This window comes from Salvelinus fontinalis, chromosome 1 (genome assembly GCF_029448725.1).
Source record: "Salvelinus fontinalis isolate EN_2023a chromosome 1, ASM2944872v1, whole genome shotgun sequence".
Classification (NCBI taxonomy): domain Eukaryota; kingdom Metazoa; phylum Chordata; class Actinopteri; order Salmoniformes; family Salmonidae; genus Salvelinus; species Salvelinus fontinalis.
The window spans coordinates 32,614,440-32,629,312 of record NC_074665.1 but is presented as its reverse complement, the minus strand read 5'-3'; the positions used below and the strand labels follow the sequence as shown (position 1 = coordinate 32,629,312).

General features: G+C 41.4%; 1 protein-coding gene across 1 annotated transcript in view; it reads left to right on the top strand.

The window, feature by feature from the left end:
- The window catches only part of LOC129853179 (DNA nucleotidylexotransferase), a 157,767-nt gene that overhangs the window by 96,542 nt on the left and 46,352 nt on the right, over nucleotides 1-14,873 (top strand). The window contains exon 10 of the mRNA XM_055918934.1: nucleotides 298-378. Coding sequence (XP_055774909.1) covers nucleotides 298-378 — 81 coding nt within the window. The remainder of the gene's footprint in view (nucleotides 1-297; nucleotides 379-14,873) is intronic.

Genomic DNA, 14,873 nt, shown 5'->3' with positions numbered 1-14,873 from the left:
TAACAAAATAGCGTACATACAACGAAGGCTGGTCACCAGATAAAACACAACGAAGGCTGGTCACCAGGGAAAAGGCAATGAAGGCTTGTCACCTGCGAATTTACATAGAAGGCTGGTCACCAACGAAAACACAACATGGGCTGGTCACCAACCTATGCTGGTCTATGCATTTCTTTTCTTCTGCAGGGTTACTGTTGGGGAACACAACAAGGGTTGTAAGGTGGCAGGAGGGTGGCAGGAAACGGGGATAAATGGATAACAAGAGATATGATTATCAATTATGTTCTTCCACAGCAGTTTGGGAGAGATCTGAGGATATTTGCCCAAAAGGAGAGGCAGATGCTTCTTGACAACCATGCCCTGTATGACAAAACTAAGGTACTGTGTGTTCTCTCATTCCATTGCAATTGATAAATACAAGGCTCAACCATTGATTTTAGATCGGTCTTGTCCCAATGGTGATGACGCTCAATATATCTTTACCACTGAGGCCATTTTTTTTCACCTACAGTATTGTGCTGTATTAGTACAAATGTTTTAGTTGTCGTGTTGGCTCTCTCTCTCACTCCAAAGTCTAGCCTCCAGAGTGTGTGTTTATGAATCTGGGTGGTGAATTACAGCAAAGCACTTGTCCTCAAACGTTATTGGAGGGATTAGGCTTGGGTGTTAGAATGCCTGTGCTGTAAATACACAGACACGTTATCTTTAGTAATTTTATAACAATATGATTCTCAGAAACTACATATTGACGTGAGGGCAACGTTTTTAATTACAGTTCTGCTTGCTGTGAAGGGGCATGATGCACCCCACAAACACATGCGCACATACATGCAAAGGCATGCACACACAAACAAACAGACAAACACACCTATGCACGCACACAGGCATGCACGCACACACACCGGCAGATGCATACACGCACGAAAGCAACACACACACACACGAACGCACATACATACACACACATGCATGTACACACACACACACACACACACACACACACACAGTCTTGCATAACTAACCTTGTGGGGACACACAATTCAGTCCCAATCAAAATCTTTTTTTCCCTAACCGCTAAACCTAACCTTAACCTTAACCCCACAACCTAGCTCCTAACCCGGAAACTAACCCTAGGTCCTAACCCTGAACCTAATTCTAACCCTAACACTAATTTTCTAACCCCCTGGAAATAGCATTTGACCTTGTGGGGACTAACAAAATTCCCCAAGTTGGTCCTCACAAGTATAGTTAAACACGTCCACACACACACACACACACACACACACACACACACACACACACACGCACACACACACCTTCTAAAATACACACTAAAACGAGAAGAAGTAATGACACATCAGCATTAAGTTATAAGTGAATCAAATCCATCTATTGGTTTCAATATGAGGTAGAGGCTTGTTAAGGTGAAGTTAATTGTAATGGGAAGCGCAAGGATCATTTACACATTTCCAAATTATTTACATTTGCATCTCAGTTTCAGCCAACAGATTGATCGAGAAACTGATATGATAAAAGGCTATTATATAAATTTACATCTCATTAGAATTCAAATGACATTAACCCTCAATTGCCCACACAACAAGAGCTAATTACACTCAGTTTAATACCTCTTGAATGATAGGGCAAAATGTAGATTTCTGCATAAATAGACATATCCAAAAGTAATAACAATAACTGGTAATGCTGCATAGTTTTAGAAAAGTCTCTTTAAAAAAAAAAATGTATATATTGTTGACATGTTCTCACCTTTGAAGACACAAGCGCAGTAGAAGTATTATGAAAATATAAAAATATGAAAAAAAATATTTGATTTCTTTCCTGTTCAACAAAAGTGGTGCAAAAGGGCTTCAAATGACTGAAATGCTTAGTAACAATCAAATTATAAACATCTTACTATCAAATGTCACCTTTCTTATATCTGTAAAATAAATATGATCATACTTAGTGACATACAATATTGGTACGATTTCATATTACTGACGAAAGAGACTTCCTTTCCCAAACGTCCTCTGAGACGTGCTGAGACACCATTCATACTTGTGCAGTCTCGTTACAACAGGGGTGTTAAACTAATTCCATGGAGGGCCTAGTGTCTGAGGGTTTTTGGTTTTTCCTTTCAATTAAGACCTAGACAACCAGGTGAGGGGAGTTCTTTAATAATTAGTGACTAATTCATCAATCAATTACAAGGGAGGAGTGTAAACCCGCAGACACTCGGCCAACCGTGGAATGAGTTTGACACGTGTTCCACGTGGTCTTTATGCTGAGTCACACTGGCTGCGTTACAACTTCAGCTTCAAGCACAAAGTGATTTCGTCTGTCTGTGACCAAGAGAAAGTGGTCTTGATTAAATTGTATGATTTAAAAAAAAATAAAAAAATCCTGTCGACAGCTATAAATCCATCTGAGAATATCACTATTGTTGCATCCGCTATATGCAATATTCACTATTGCAAGCGCAGCTGTGAGTTTCACAGGCACAAGAAATCGTTATTTTGTCTGGATAGGCCAGAAATGATGACTTGTCGCTCCTTATGCAAATAGCCAATTTCCTGTGTCCGTGAAACTGATAACTGAGCTTGCAGTAGCGTGTATGAATTGGAACAACCAGTGCTTTTAGAGATTGTAAGGCAAATGATGTTGCAGCATTTACAGAGCGCATTGTAAACAGAATTATCAGTCGGAACTGGTCCAGAACTGCTCAAAGTCCCAAATACTGTATAGGGAACTTAACATCTAAGAGGTTTTAATTCATGAAAAACTCCTCTTTGTTTAGATACATGATGTATGTCATGTGTTTTATCACAAAGGGTTACTATTGCACTACATGCTAAAGACTATGGCGTGAAGTTGGGGGTAGATACGTTTCAAATAAGAGTGTTCCTTTTTTTGATCACTTCATTTCAAGCTTACGCTAAAATCCCTCTGAACAAATATGACATAATGTAAGAGAATGTGTCACATGAAAAACATAAATATGTTTATTACAGTCCCAGATGACAGTCAGTGCTGTGGTTCTGCATACACTTAGCCTTGCTAAGAGCATGGCATCCTGCAGCAAGGCATCTGGGCTCATTTACATGTACAGGGCTGGGGGAGCATGGGGACAGGCATCTTGAGGAGTGAGTGAAGCAGGACAAGGGCACCAGGCATGTCACCCGACTGACCGACAGGGGGACACACTGTCACCACAATGCCCCCATTACCCCCTCCCTTGGGAATGGGGGTCAGGACATAGAGAGAGCAGGGTGGCAGCTTTATGACACATTATACAGATGCGGCCATCTCAGAGATTGTTTATTCAAACACAGGGGCAGAGGTAAGCATCTGGGTGCTGGCGGGGACAGGGTGATTGGATCACATACACTTACACTCAAAATTCGATCTGGGGTCAGGTCAGATGAGTGTGTTGTGTCTGTGACTATCATTAAATGTGAAGACTGTTATTTAATCAAATCAATTCTCTCTGTGTAATTATTATTACGTGATTAAACGAATCATGTAAACTTTGATTAACTAGGAAGTCGGGGAACCACGGGAAAATGTTTATAGAGTCTCTATATCCTGACTCGACTCTTTAGATATTTTCATATCTTATCAAAACAGTCGCTTATTAATGAATTTTACCTCATCAGTTCTCATTACTGAACATCGTAAACCCTTGGATATCTGCACGAACCCTAGCATAAATTATGAATCAGCGATATACAAATTGGTTTAATTATTTATTTACTAACTAACTAATCAAGTCACAGAAATACATGAAAACACACACAATTAGGTCATACATGGGGTATTACATGATACAAAGAAAAAGTCCCTAGCGGACGAAACCGATATGACGGCTTGGTAGACAAAGGAAAAGGGGTGTGGACCGCTCAAGAGCGGGAAACTCATAGCTGATAACTACGCTCATAGAAATTGCTAATACTTTACATGAACGACCGCTCATTCGAAAATAAACTGCAATTACATATTTACAAGTGTTGTCTTGTGGTCGCCGGTTCGTCTGCTGGAGAGTCAATCGACAAGAAGTCTCTTGTTGTGTTCATAATGGATAAGTCAGGTGTACCCATGGTTGTCGCATAGAATAAATGTTTCGGCTGTTGTACATTTCCGGCTGCAGACTGGTAGTTGGATTTCTTACTTCTGTAGTGAATCGATAGTCTCAGAGTTTAACCATTTCTAGCCGTGTAGCCAATGCTCCACGCTGTATGGTCTTGTCCTTTGATGGAGTTGTAGTGCCAACCATTTCAACATGTAGCTACCACTTTATATTTTCTGGTCTTAGAAATTAAACCATTTGCAACCTTAGCTTACACCGTGGTTGCGTGGTCTGGCGTGAATTGCGTCACAGGGGCTTTTATACTTAGGTAGAAAAGGGGCCATCTCTTCATGTTTGTGCCCACCTGGGCATCGCTATTGACTGTGTATAAGGTACCATAAAACAAGCAATTAAGAAGACTAAATCACATTGTTATCTTTTCAAAAGTATTCTTATACTTATTCATCCATCTTATACAACATTCAGAAGTAAACCTGACAGCTGGGAAATGTACACTTTAAGAAATATAGTTCTGTGTGTTTCCTGTCCTTCAGTAGATCACCAAATGAAGCACACTCAACATGACTGTCCCTTCAGTGTCCACGGACCATTCCCACATTCTCAAAAATATAAATATTGTTTAATTCTCCAGTTTTGGGGATTAGGAGTTTTGGGAAGAAGAATGTCTTTGTTCTCCATAGGGTCTCTCTCTCCATACTCCATGGCAGCGAAGAGAGAGAGTTTCTTGGAATTTATGACCTTTATAGGAATTTATGACCTTTATAAAACCTGAGAAAGAGAGTGAGAGATGGGGGGTGCCACGATATACACCCCAAAAGGGCCACGTCGTGACAAGTGTATGGTTGAGTTTTCGAGTTTGATGAGGAAAGTGGTCAGAAACCTTCTGATTAATTGAGATGTTGACGTTATCTGCACACACACACACACACACACACACACACACACACACACACACACACACACACACACACACACACACACACACACACACACACACACACACACACACACACAAACCTCCCTCACCCAGGCTCACTTTGGCACAGACTGCAGTTTCACTGCTAGTTTCAAGGTCAGCAGATCGCTTAAAAGGGTACGTTCTGACAATATCATTCAACAGTGTGGCCCGTTTTTCAGCTGACAGCTCGACATTACAGCCATATTTAAGGTAATGAAGATCAATTCACTTTCTAAGTCGCCGGGCTGCCTCCGTCTCCACAGATCGTTGACTATTCCTTCTGTTCTTCTGTTCGCTCTAGGCAGGGAGGAGTGGTCCCTCTCTGTCTGGTACTCGTCGCCTGTTGCAAAGCCCTCATTAATTGGATGAACGTATGGCCGCCACCACTCAGATAATGGCACTTTTATCTTTGCAGCCGCCATAATTGACCAATCTTTTCCCCCCAGAGAGTCGATGCTCTGCGTCTGACTGATGTCAGGACAAACCGGAGAGATATTGGAATGGGCTGATTAGGAGGGAGGGGGTTTCAGAGAGAGGGGGGGTTACTCGTCTCCACCTGACCATTGAAGACCAAACACGGTCAGTTGGAGGACTTCCATCTTGTCATTTGCTTTAAAGAGCTCTTCCTGGATGGATGCACATGACGACGTGCTCTGTCTCACTGTAATACGGAATAGCTTGGAAACGATATGACTAAACTCACACTAATTATCCCAATTAAGGAAGGACAAGCCCAGGGGGAAAGCCTTGAGAAAGAAACGCAACAGCTTCCAGAGACAGCGTGTCATAATACAATAGCAATACCTGGCGGGCAGCTGGACTTCCTATACAAACATCACATCGTTGGAGTGCTACAGTCATTCTGTATGTTGTCCATATTACGACAGCAGAGAGGTCCCAAGGCCTTAGATCAATATAGTACTACTGCGGCTGTATTTAAAGCATACATTAGCCTAGTCTGTGAGTGAGGTGTGATGTGAGGGCCTGTGTTCCATGGGAGCAGGGAGTTGGGTTGAGTGTCTGCCCTCTGCTGTTAGGCTGAAGGTGTGGCATAATTAGTATGTTTTCAGGGCTTGATGAATGAGGACAGGTGAGGGATTCCATCAAGCCCCAGACAAATTTACTCCCTCCACAATGAGGAGGGCTCTGTGACCTGTCCAGCACCTCCTATACAAAGCCCTCTACTGCATGGTGTACCCTTAACATTCCTTACCTGTGGGAGTATGTGTGTGTGAGAGAGTGCATGTGTGTCAAGGAAGGTATGTGAGTATTTGTCTGATACAAATGTGTATGCAAATGTATTTCACTACTGTATGTGCTAGTGTGTAAGTATGAATGTGTGCTGCATATGTTTTGTATGTGCACACAGTGTGATTATATATTGTATGTGAGTGTCTTTGAGTGTTTGTATGGGTGTGAATATGTGTGTGTGTGTATGTTTGTGCGGTCATACAGTGGGGAAATGAATATTCTCTCACCTAAATGTAATGTAAATTGATTGACAGATACATTTCCTCTTATTTAGGCTACTGTATATCCTGATATTTGAACACTATTAAACACTTATTGTTTTCAAGAGTGAAGCAGGGCTGTTTCTGAGTTCAAAGCCTGGTGCACCTCATGCAAGGTTAGAGGTATGTCTGAAACTCATCACTACATTTTGCCTTGCAAATATGCAAAGCTCGTGTTATAATTGACAATTTAAACACGTAATGAACTTAGCATCACTCTGAAAAGAAAGTGTTTCATGACCTAAATTCCCCAATGCGACCTCGTTTTTCACTTATCCCTCAACACGTCACACATTTAGAGGAAATTCTCAGCGTCACAATCCAGATGTGACCTCTCTGTTGAGGTCACATCTGTTACAGTTGTAACATTCAGTATCACATCTTTCCTCCAGGAACACTAGTCAGCAGTGAGTTGAACTGCCTGTCCGATTTCAGTCTTAGTGTGTGGAGTGTTCACAACTAATCTTCCTCCCCCTCCCTCCTCTCTCCCTCCATCCCTCCATCCATTCTCAGAGAAGCGGATGGGTAGACAAAACCCGGAGCAATTGCACTGGGCTTTGGGGAGCGTAATTTTTTAATGCTCCCCAGCTGGTGCTGAAAAGCACTGTTTGCAGACAGGATGAAAACTGTCTGGAAAGAGGCCTTTCACAGAAAGAAGAGGAAAGGCAGGAGAGGATGGGGAGGAAAGACTCTGGGTTTAATTTTGCGGCTCATGCCACAGTGCCCTCAGAGCGTCACATCGAAGGTGACTCTGAGGTGTGAAAGACAGACAGGAGAGAGGACAAAGGAGGGTGGAGTGTCTTTATGCATCCTGAGTGGTCGTTTGAGATTTGGAGCGTTAATGTTTTTATAATCTTTTGTGGTCAATTAACCATTTATTTGGATTTTGATGTGTGCTTGGGGTTATTTTCTTGCTGGAATATCCCCTTTCGGACATGTTTCAGCTTCCTGACAGAGGCAACCAGGTTTTTGGCAAAAAATGTATTAGTATACATTTCACATTTACATTTTAGTCATGCAGCATGCGCTTTTATCCAAAGCGACGTACAGTAAGTGCATTCATCTTAAGATAGCTAGGTGAGACAACCACATATCACAGTCGTAGTAAGTACATTTTCCCTCAATACAGAAGTTATCAGCAAAGTCAGTGCTAGTAGGAAAAGACAAGTGCACAATTTCTTTATGGGGTGGGGATAAGGTAGTTAGGGTTCCAGTTGTTTCCGGAAGATGGGCAGGGACTCTGCTGTCCTAGTTTCAGGGGAAAGCTTGTTCCACCATTGCGGTGCCAGGACAGAGAAGAGCTTTGACTGGGCTGACAGGGAGCTGACCCCCGTACAGGTGGGACGGTCCAGAGAACAGAGGTGGCAGAACGGAGTGCTCGGGTTCGGCTGTAGGGTTTGAACATGTCCCGAAGGTAGGGAGGGGCAGTTCCCCTTTCTGCTCCGTAGGCAAGCACCATGGTCTTGTAATGGATGCGAGCTTCGACTGGAAGCCAGTGGAATGTGTGGAGGAGCGGGTGACATGGGTATCCAATTATATACTTTTACATTTGTTTGAGCATGGAAAATAGCTCAGTATTTGTATTATTTTATACCGTATTTTTTGCTCCTCTTTATCAAGGGTCCCAATACCTTTGGTCGTGACTTGTGACTGTAACTTACAATCTCCACTTAAATGACCTACACTGCATTCAGAAAGTATTCAGACCCCTTGACTTTTTCCACATTTTGATAGGTGACAGCCTTATTCTAAAATGTATTAAATTCAGTAATCTACTCACAAAACAAAACAAAAACAGGTTTTTAGTCATTGTTGATAATTTATATATATATAAAAAACTGAAATATCATATTTACATAACTATTCAGACCCTTTACTCAGTACTTTGTTGAAGCACCTTTGGCCGCGATTACAGCTTTGAGTCTTCTTGGGTATGAAGCTATAAGCTCGGCACACCTGTATTTGGGGAGTTTCTCCCATTTTTCTCTGCAGATCCTCTTAAGCTTTGTCAGGTGGGATGGGGAGCGTTGCTGCACGGCTATTTTCAGGTCTCTCCAGAGATGTTTGATCGGGTTCAAGTCCAGGCTCTGGCAGGGCAACTCAAGGACATTCAGAGACTTGTCCCGAAGCCACTCCTGCGTTGTCTTGGCTGTGTGCTTAGGATCATTGTCCTGTTGGAAGGTGAACCTGAGCGCTCTGAAGCAGGTTTTCATCATGGATCTCTCTGTACTTTGCGCCGTTCATCTTTGCGTCAATCCTGACTAGTCTCCCTGTCCATGCTGCTGAAAAACATCCCCACTGCATGCTCTCACCACCATGCTTCACCATCGGGATGGTGCCAGGTTTCCTCCAGACATGACGCTTGGCATTCAGGCCAAAGAGTTCAATCTTGGTTTCATCAGACAAGAGAATCTTGTTTCTTATGGTCTGAGAGTTTTTAGGTGCCTTTTGGCAAACTCCAAGCGGGCTGTCATGTGCCATTTACTCCGTCTGGCCACTCTACCAGAAAGGCCTAATTGGTGGAGTGCTGCGGAGATGGTTGTCCTTCTGGAAGGTTATCCCATCTCTACAGAAGAACTCTAGAGCTCTGTCAGAGGCCCTTCTCCCCCGATTGCTCAGTTTGCTGTATTCGTTGAGTCGCTCTAGTATGGTTTTACAAGATTTGAAATCTCACAGTATCAACTTTGCTGTCCGTTCGAGGCTTCTTTTTACATTCTATGGCTCAAGGAAACTGTGCACACGGTGATCTGAGTTATTTGATTGGCCAGTGGTTGGCCTATAGGCAGTGGTGTAAAACATACTCAATTGTCATACTTGAGTATTTTTACTTAAGTACTTTACACCACAGCCTATAGGTGCACTTGATTTGTTCTCTGGTCCTGCTGGGTAGGCAAAGTTCTACCTTCAGACACATGAAATGGTTCAAAATGGGAACACTTTGCTGCGCTGCCCTGCGCTAGGGCTGCTGAATCAAGTGCACCTACCGCAAACAGAGCAAAATTAATTTAAAAAATAGGAATGCAAAGCTTTATTGTTGGGATTTTTACAGAAATGTTTGGTGATCGACTAGGAATGCCTTGGAGATCGCGATCGACCGGTTGGTGACCACTGTTTTACAGGGTCAGCCATAGTAGTACGGCGTCCTTGGAGCAAATTAGGGTTAAGTCAATCAAATCATGAAATGTATTTATAAAGCCCTTTATACACCAGCCGATGTCAAAGTGCTATACAGAAACCCAGCCTAAAACCCCAAACAGCAAGCAATGCAGATGTAGAAGCACGGTGACTAGCAAGTGCCTTGCTCAAGTGCACATCAACAGATTTTTCAGTTACTTCACTTTGTCGGTATTCGAACCAGCAACCTTTCAGTTACTGGTCAAACGCTCTAACCGTATTTGTTCAGCTCCTGATAATACTTTTCTCGGACTGACGTCCCCGTGTAAAGTTTAATGATGCTCATTTATCTTTCTTGGGCAGCATGAAATCTGCCTCAGACTTCATGGTTGTCAATTTGTTTGCACTATGACGTCGACATCATGTCTGTAGCTTAGCATTAGGTTGAAGAAGTTTTCTTCCGTTTTCTGTGCCAAAGATTGTGAGTCTCCCAATCTGGATGGACAGACAGTAGATGTTGTTTCCAAGTAAATAACACATAATATGACTGAACCCATAAGTCCTTGAGCAGCAATCAAAGTTGATGGAAGTTGTTTTAAAAAGGAATACTTTTTTTGGCATAATTGGTAACCTTATGCAAAGTCTTTATACTATACCATAGACCCAGAATAAATTAAATTCAGAAATGAGTTCAGGAATTGCCTGAATCGTTTATGCAGTTTTTACAGTACACACACACGCACAATGAATTTGATATCTTATCTAAAGCACTAGAGGCTTGACTGTTCAAATATTTTTTACAAACCCAGGAGATTGTGTTGAATTGAGTTGCGAATTCTATTATGCAAGTGGTGAGACAGACAGCCAAGGCCAGGGTTCCCCTATTGTCCCTCCAAGTTTTCTGAGCAAAAAAAAAAAAACACAAAAAAATTATACGTCTTATTTTATTTTAATTGTTGGACATAAAAATAAATAAAAAACACCACGCATAATAGTATTCTCACGCATAATAGAGAAATACTCTATATGTGATAGTATACAAATATAAGCAAGGTTTGAAATTATTATGTTAGTAATATATTATATATTTTTTAGCTTCTTGTAGTCAATTTGCAGTATACCATTTTTTGTAATTATGTTCGGCCCCCTGATCATCCACACCAGAAAACTCCAATCCACCACCTGACAATATGTTGACAAACGTATTTTCCCTGACTCTTAGTTCATTCAAAAATGGCTAATGTAACAGGAGAAATAAAAAATAAAGGTTATAATGATGGAATACACCATCGTGGGAACAGGTGCTGCGCAAGTGAAATCCCCGGTAGGATTTTGGAGTCATTGTAGACAAAGAGGACAACAATCCAGTGCATGGATACAGCCTGCAAAAATGCAAGCCAGTATTTGTTTACGATAATTAAGTAAACAATGTCAGTTCATTATTACATTCATTCAGGATTTCTTTCATTTAGACCATACGCAGGCCATACAAAGTTTAAACCTGTGTGGCATAGCCTATATGATTCTGGGAATTGATCATTTAAGTTTCAATTAAGTGTGATTGTTTAAACAATATTGAATGTAAAGATATTATTTTGTCATGTCAGTTACAGGCTTTCATTAGGTAAGACGAAGGCTAATTTAAAGGCCATTTTTCAAAGCGATTTGAGTTGTCAATGTTATTTGTTATTTTATTAGCATCCCCATTATCTGTTGCAAAAGCAGCAGCTTCTCTTCCTGGGGTCCACACAACATAGAAATGTACACAATACAGAATAAAAATAGACAAGAGCAGCTCAAATGCAGGAACGACACACATTTACACATACGATGTGCCACATCGCATTGTGAAAATAAGAAGATAGGCCTATCATTCTTAATTCATGGAAAATTAATTCAGGAAGGGGAATAGCCTAAAAACGTACTACTCTGGAGTCCTAATTATTTTTGTATAAATTGATGTTCCAGGAAAACTGATTCATTTAAAGCTCATTCATGATGTTTGAGCTAGAGTCTTGGAAAATATTGGGTTTAAAGAAGTTGGTTCACTGAAGCCATATTGCAAATCTCCCATCAACATAGTATTCAAGAAAGTAGTCAACATAATAAAAAATTGTCCAAAATCAATCAAAAGCATGATTTTGATGTTGAGTTCTAATATTTGGCAGGTGTGGTAAGGAGTACAGAAGTAGATCATCCAAAGGCAATGAGTCAAATTTGTCCTGATGGTGGCACTGTGGTGCAATAGGGCTTGAACCTCGCCATGGCTGCTTGCAGCTATATTTTCTTGTATTTTTATAACTATGTCAAGCGACTCCCGGTACTAGAAAAGCTCTATAACAATACCATGTCATTTTATTATTATTATTATCTCAGAACTAGATTTTTTCACAGATAGAATGTTATAAATAGAAGGTCTTACTGTCCTCCATCACAGCATACTTCTCTTCAATATTATCCAGCATCAGGTTGTTGTTCATGAATTTTCCCTGTATCTTCATGAAGTTTTTGAATGGTCCTTTTCTCTTTCTTGGTTTCATGTGTCCTTTTCCCCTGTCGTGGTCATGGTAAGAGCAGATTCTTGGACACATGATACAGGTACCATCCTCATCCATCATGGCAGAACTTTTGATGTCATCCTTGTTAGGGAGAAAGCAGTTGCTGTGACATGTGAACTTGCACACCTGCTGTTTGTAGCGAGGGAATTTAGGCATTGAAGCCACTAGAACCTCTACCTCTATCTCAAAGTCTTGGTTTTGTTTCATGTTCTTGTCATCATTCTCTAGACACTGTTTGAAGCTTTTTGTGATTTAGCTAACCCAATGTTTCCAACAGACCTTGGCTAAGGCATCAACAGATCTGGCAACCAGGCTAGTTAATGGCTGATGATTAGTTTATAAAGTTTATATCAGTGATTCTAACTTGCACATTTTTATTCCAGCCCATGCATCTGTGGAAATGTTTCCATGAAGCCTTTGTAGTTTAAGTAGTATGTTATTTCTCTCCACTACCCAGCCACCCAGAAGAGAGAGTAAAATGTATAACATTTTGATGTGTGAATTAATTAAATTATTACAGTAAGCACTTTGCTGTTCTACGAAAGTGTGTCTGGATGGTTGAGAGAAATAAAGTACATTGGTAGCTTTGGATGCTTTGTGAAACCCACCCCAGGTGGATCAGGTGTGTTTGTACTGGCCTAAAACAAAATGTAAAAAGACAATGTATGTAAATTAAGCTGTCAATTAGAACACGGTATAAAGCATGATGGTGCAATACATCTTGACATCTTGACTCTTGACCCTATGTTAAGTGACTGGAGTTGAGAAACGCAGCTCTAAATTGCCTAAGGGTAAATATGTTCCCACAAGGCGTATTGGTGGCTGTGCCTGTAGTTGGTAGGTGATGATTAGTTAAGAGAAACAGCAGTGGTTGACGAAACTTCTCATGGGAAAGTATGTTCACATGAGTCGTTGTTGTTTAACCAGAATGAGGTATGTACCAGGGAGACTGGAGACAGTGTGTTACATCCTACTACAATTTGCAAATAAGCATGATGTGTTGGGCTTGGTGTGTTCTGGCCCATGTTGGGCTCGTGTGGGATTGGTGTGGGCTAGCCTGTGTTGGGCTGTGATGGCTAGCCCATGTCGGGCTAGTATGGCATTGGTGTGGGCTAGCCTGTGTTGACTGGTGATGGCGACCCCATGTCAGACTGGTGTGGGCTAGCCAGTGGGCTAGCCAGTGCTGGGCTGGTGTGTGCCAGACCGTGCTCACCTAGCCGACTGAATACCCACATGGAACCAATGGGGCCATGTTTGCTGGGCTGTTCCTCAACCTCCATGGGATGTTGCTGGCCGGTCCCTGAGATGGCTAAATTACACCAATTTAGTGAGTTCTACAGTGGGTTTTTTTTAATGTAAGAGGTCCCCCAAAGAGGAAAAAATAAAGCTTATTGAGACCATCTATTGAGATGTTCCTTTTGTTAAGGAAATCAGGTGATAAAGGTCAACCCGGTTACGTGCACTGAACTCTCATATACTGTATATCTTGATCTGTTTGAGTCAGTCAAGGAATATGGCACACATGCTAAGGGATGTGAGTCTACTGTAGCTAACCTGTATAACATATGAGCTCATTGGCTTATAGCGACCATAATGTTTGAGATAGTCTTGGTATCTCCAACACACGTGACATATTCCCAGAACAGAATTTGTCTGTGCAGATTAAGATACCCCGAGGTTGATAGCACGATGGCTCAACCGTACAACTGCGTTTTGTCACAGTTCACGCTATAATGTGCTCCTTCCTGCAAGGTTCAACACAGCTGACTTCCTGCAGATCGTAAACCCACGGGACGTCTCACATTGTTCGGTCACACCTAAACGGATCTTAGCTATATGCCCAGTCTTATGACTAAGTCACACAAAGACAAGATTGTATCAGGTTAGAAAAAACACTGATGAAATGGGCTATTCTACGCACTAAGGTTAAAAGACTATATGAACATTGTTTCCAGAGAAAAGTGATATATTCCTTGGTATCCGGAAGTGTGACCTGTCAGATTCAATGAAACTCTCATGTTCTATGACTAAGTGGAATTTCTTCGAATTGCACTGAATTTAATTTGACTTCCCGTCACTCAAATTCAAAATCAAAATCCTTCGGGGTGGTGCCAATTCGATTAGAATGGAAATCAACCGAGAAAATAAATCTGAATTGAGCACACATCTGTTCGTCACAACTCCTTGCTTGTTTCAACAAGGGGCAGAAAAGTTTCATCGAGTTGTTAAGAGTACATGTTATTGCAGAAAAGGACTCGGCTGTCCTGTCTTCAGTCAGCTGTTCATTCCTAAAAAATCCCAAATAAATCATTTTAATACTGAGTTACACCCTCCCTTTTGCCCTCATAACAGCCAAAGTGCATCCAGCCAACTTGACACATCTTTGGGGAAGCATTGGAGTCAACATGGGCCAGCATCCCTGTGGAATGTTTTTGACACCTTGTAGTCCATGCCCCCAAGGAATTGAGGCTGTTCTGATGGCAAAAGGGGGTGCAATGCAATATTTGGAAGGTGTTCCTAATGTTTAGTACACTCTGTGAATATTGAATTTGGATTTTAAATTAAATTCAAATATAATTTTGAAACTGAATGCAATATTCATTCAGTTAAGTTTCAAATCCTATTAACTGAATTATTGTGCATTA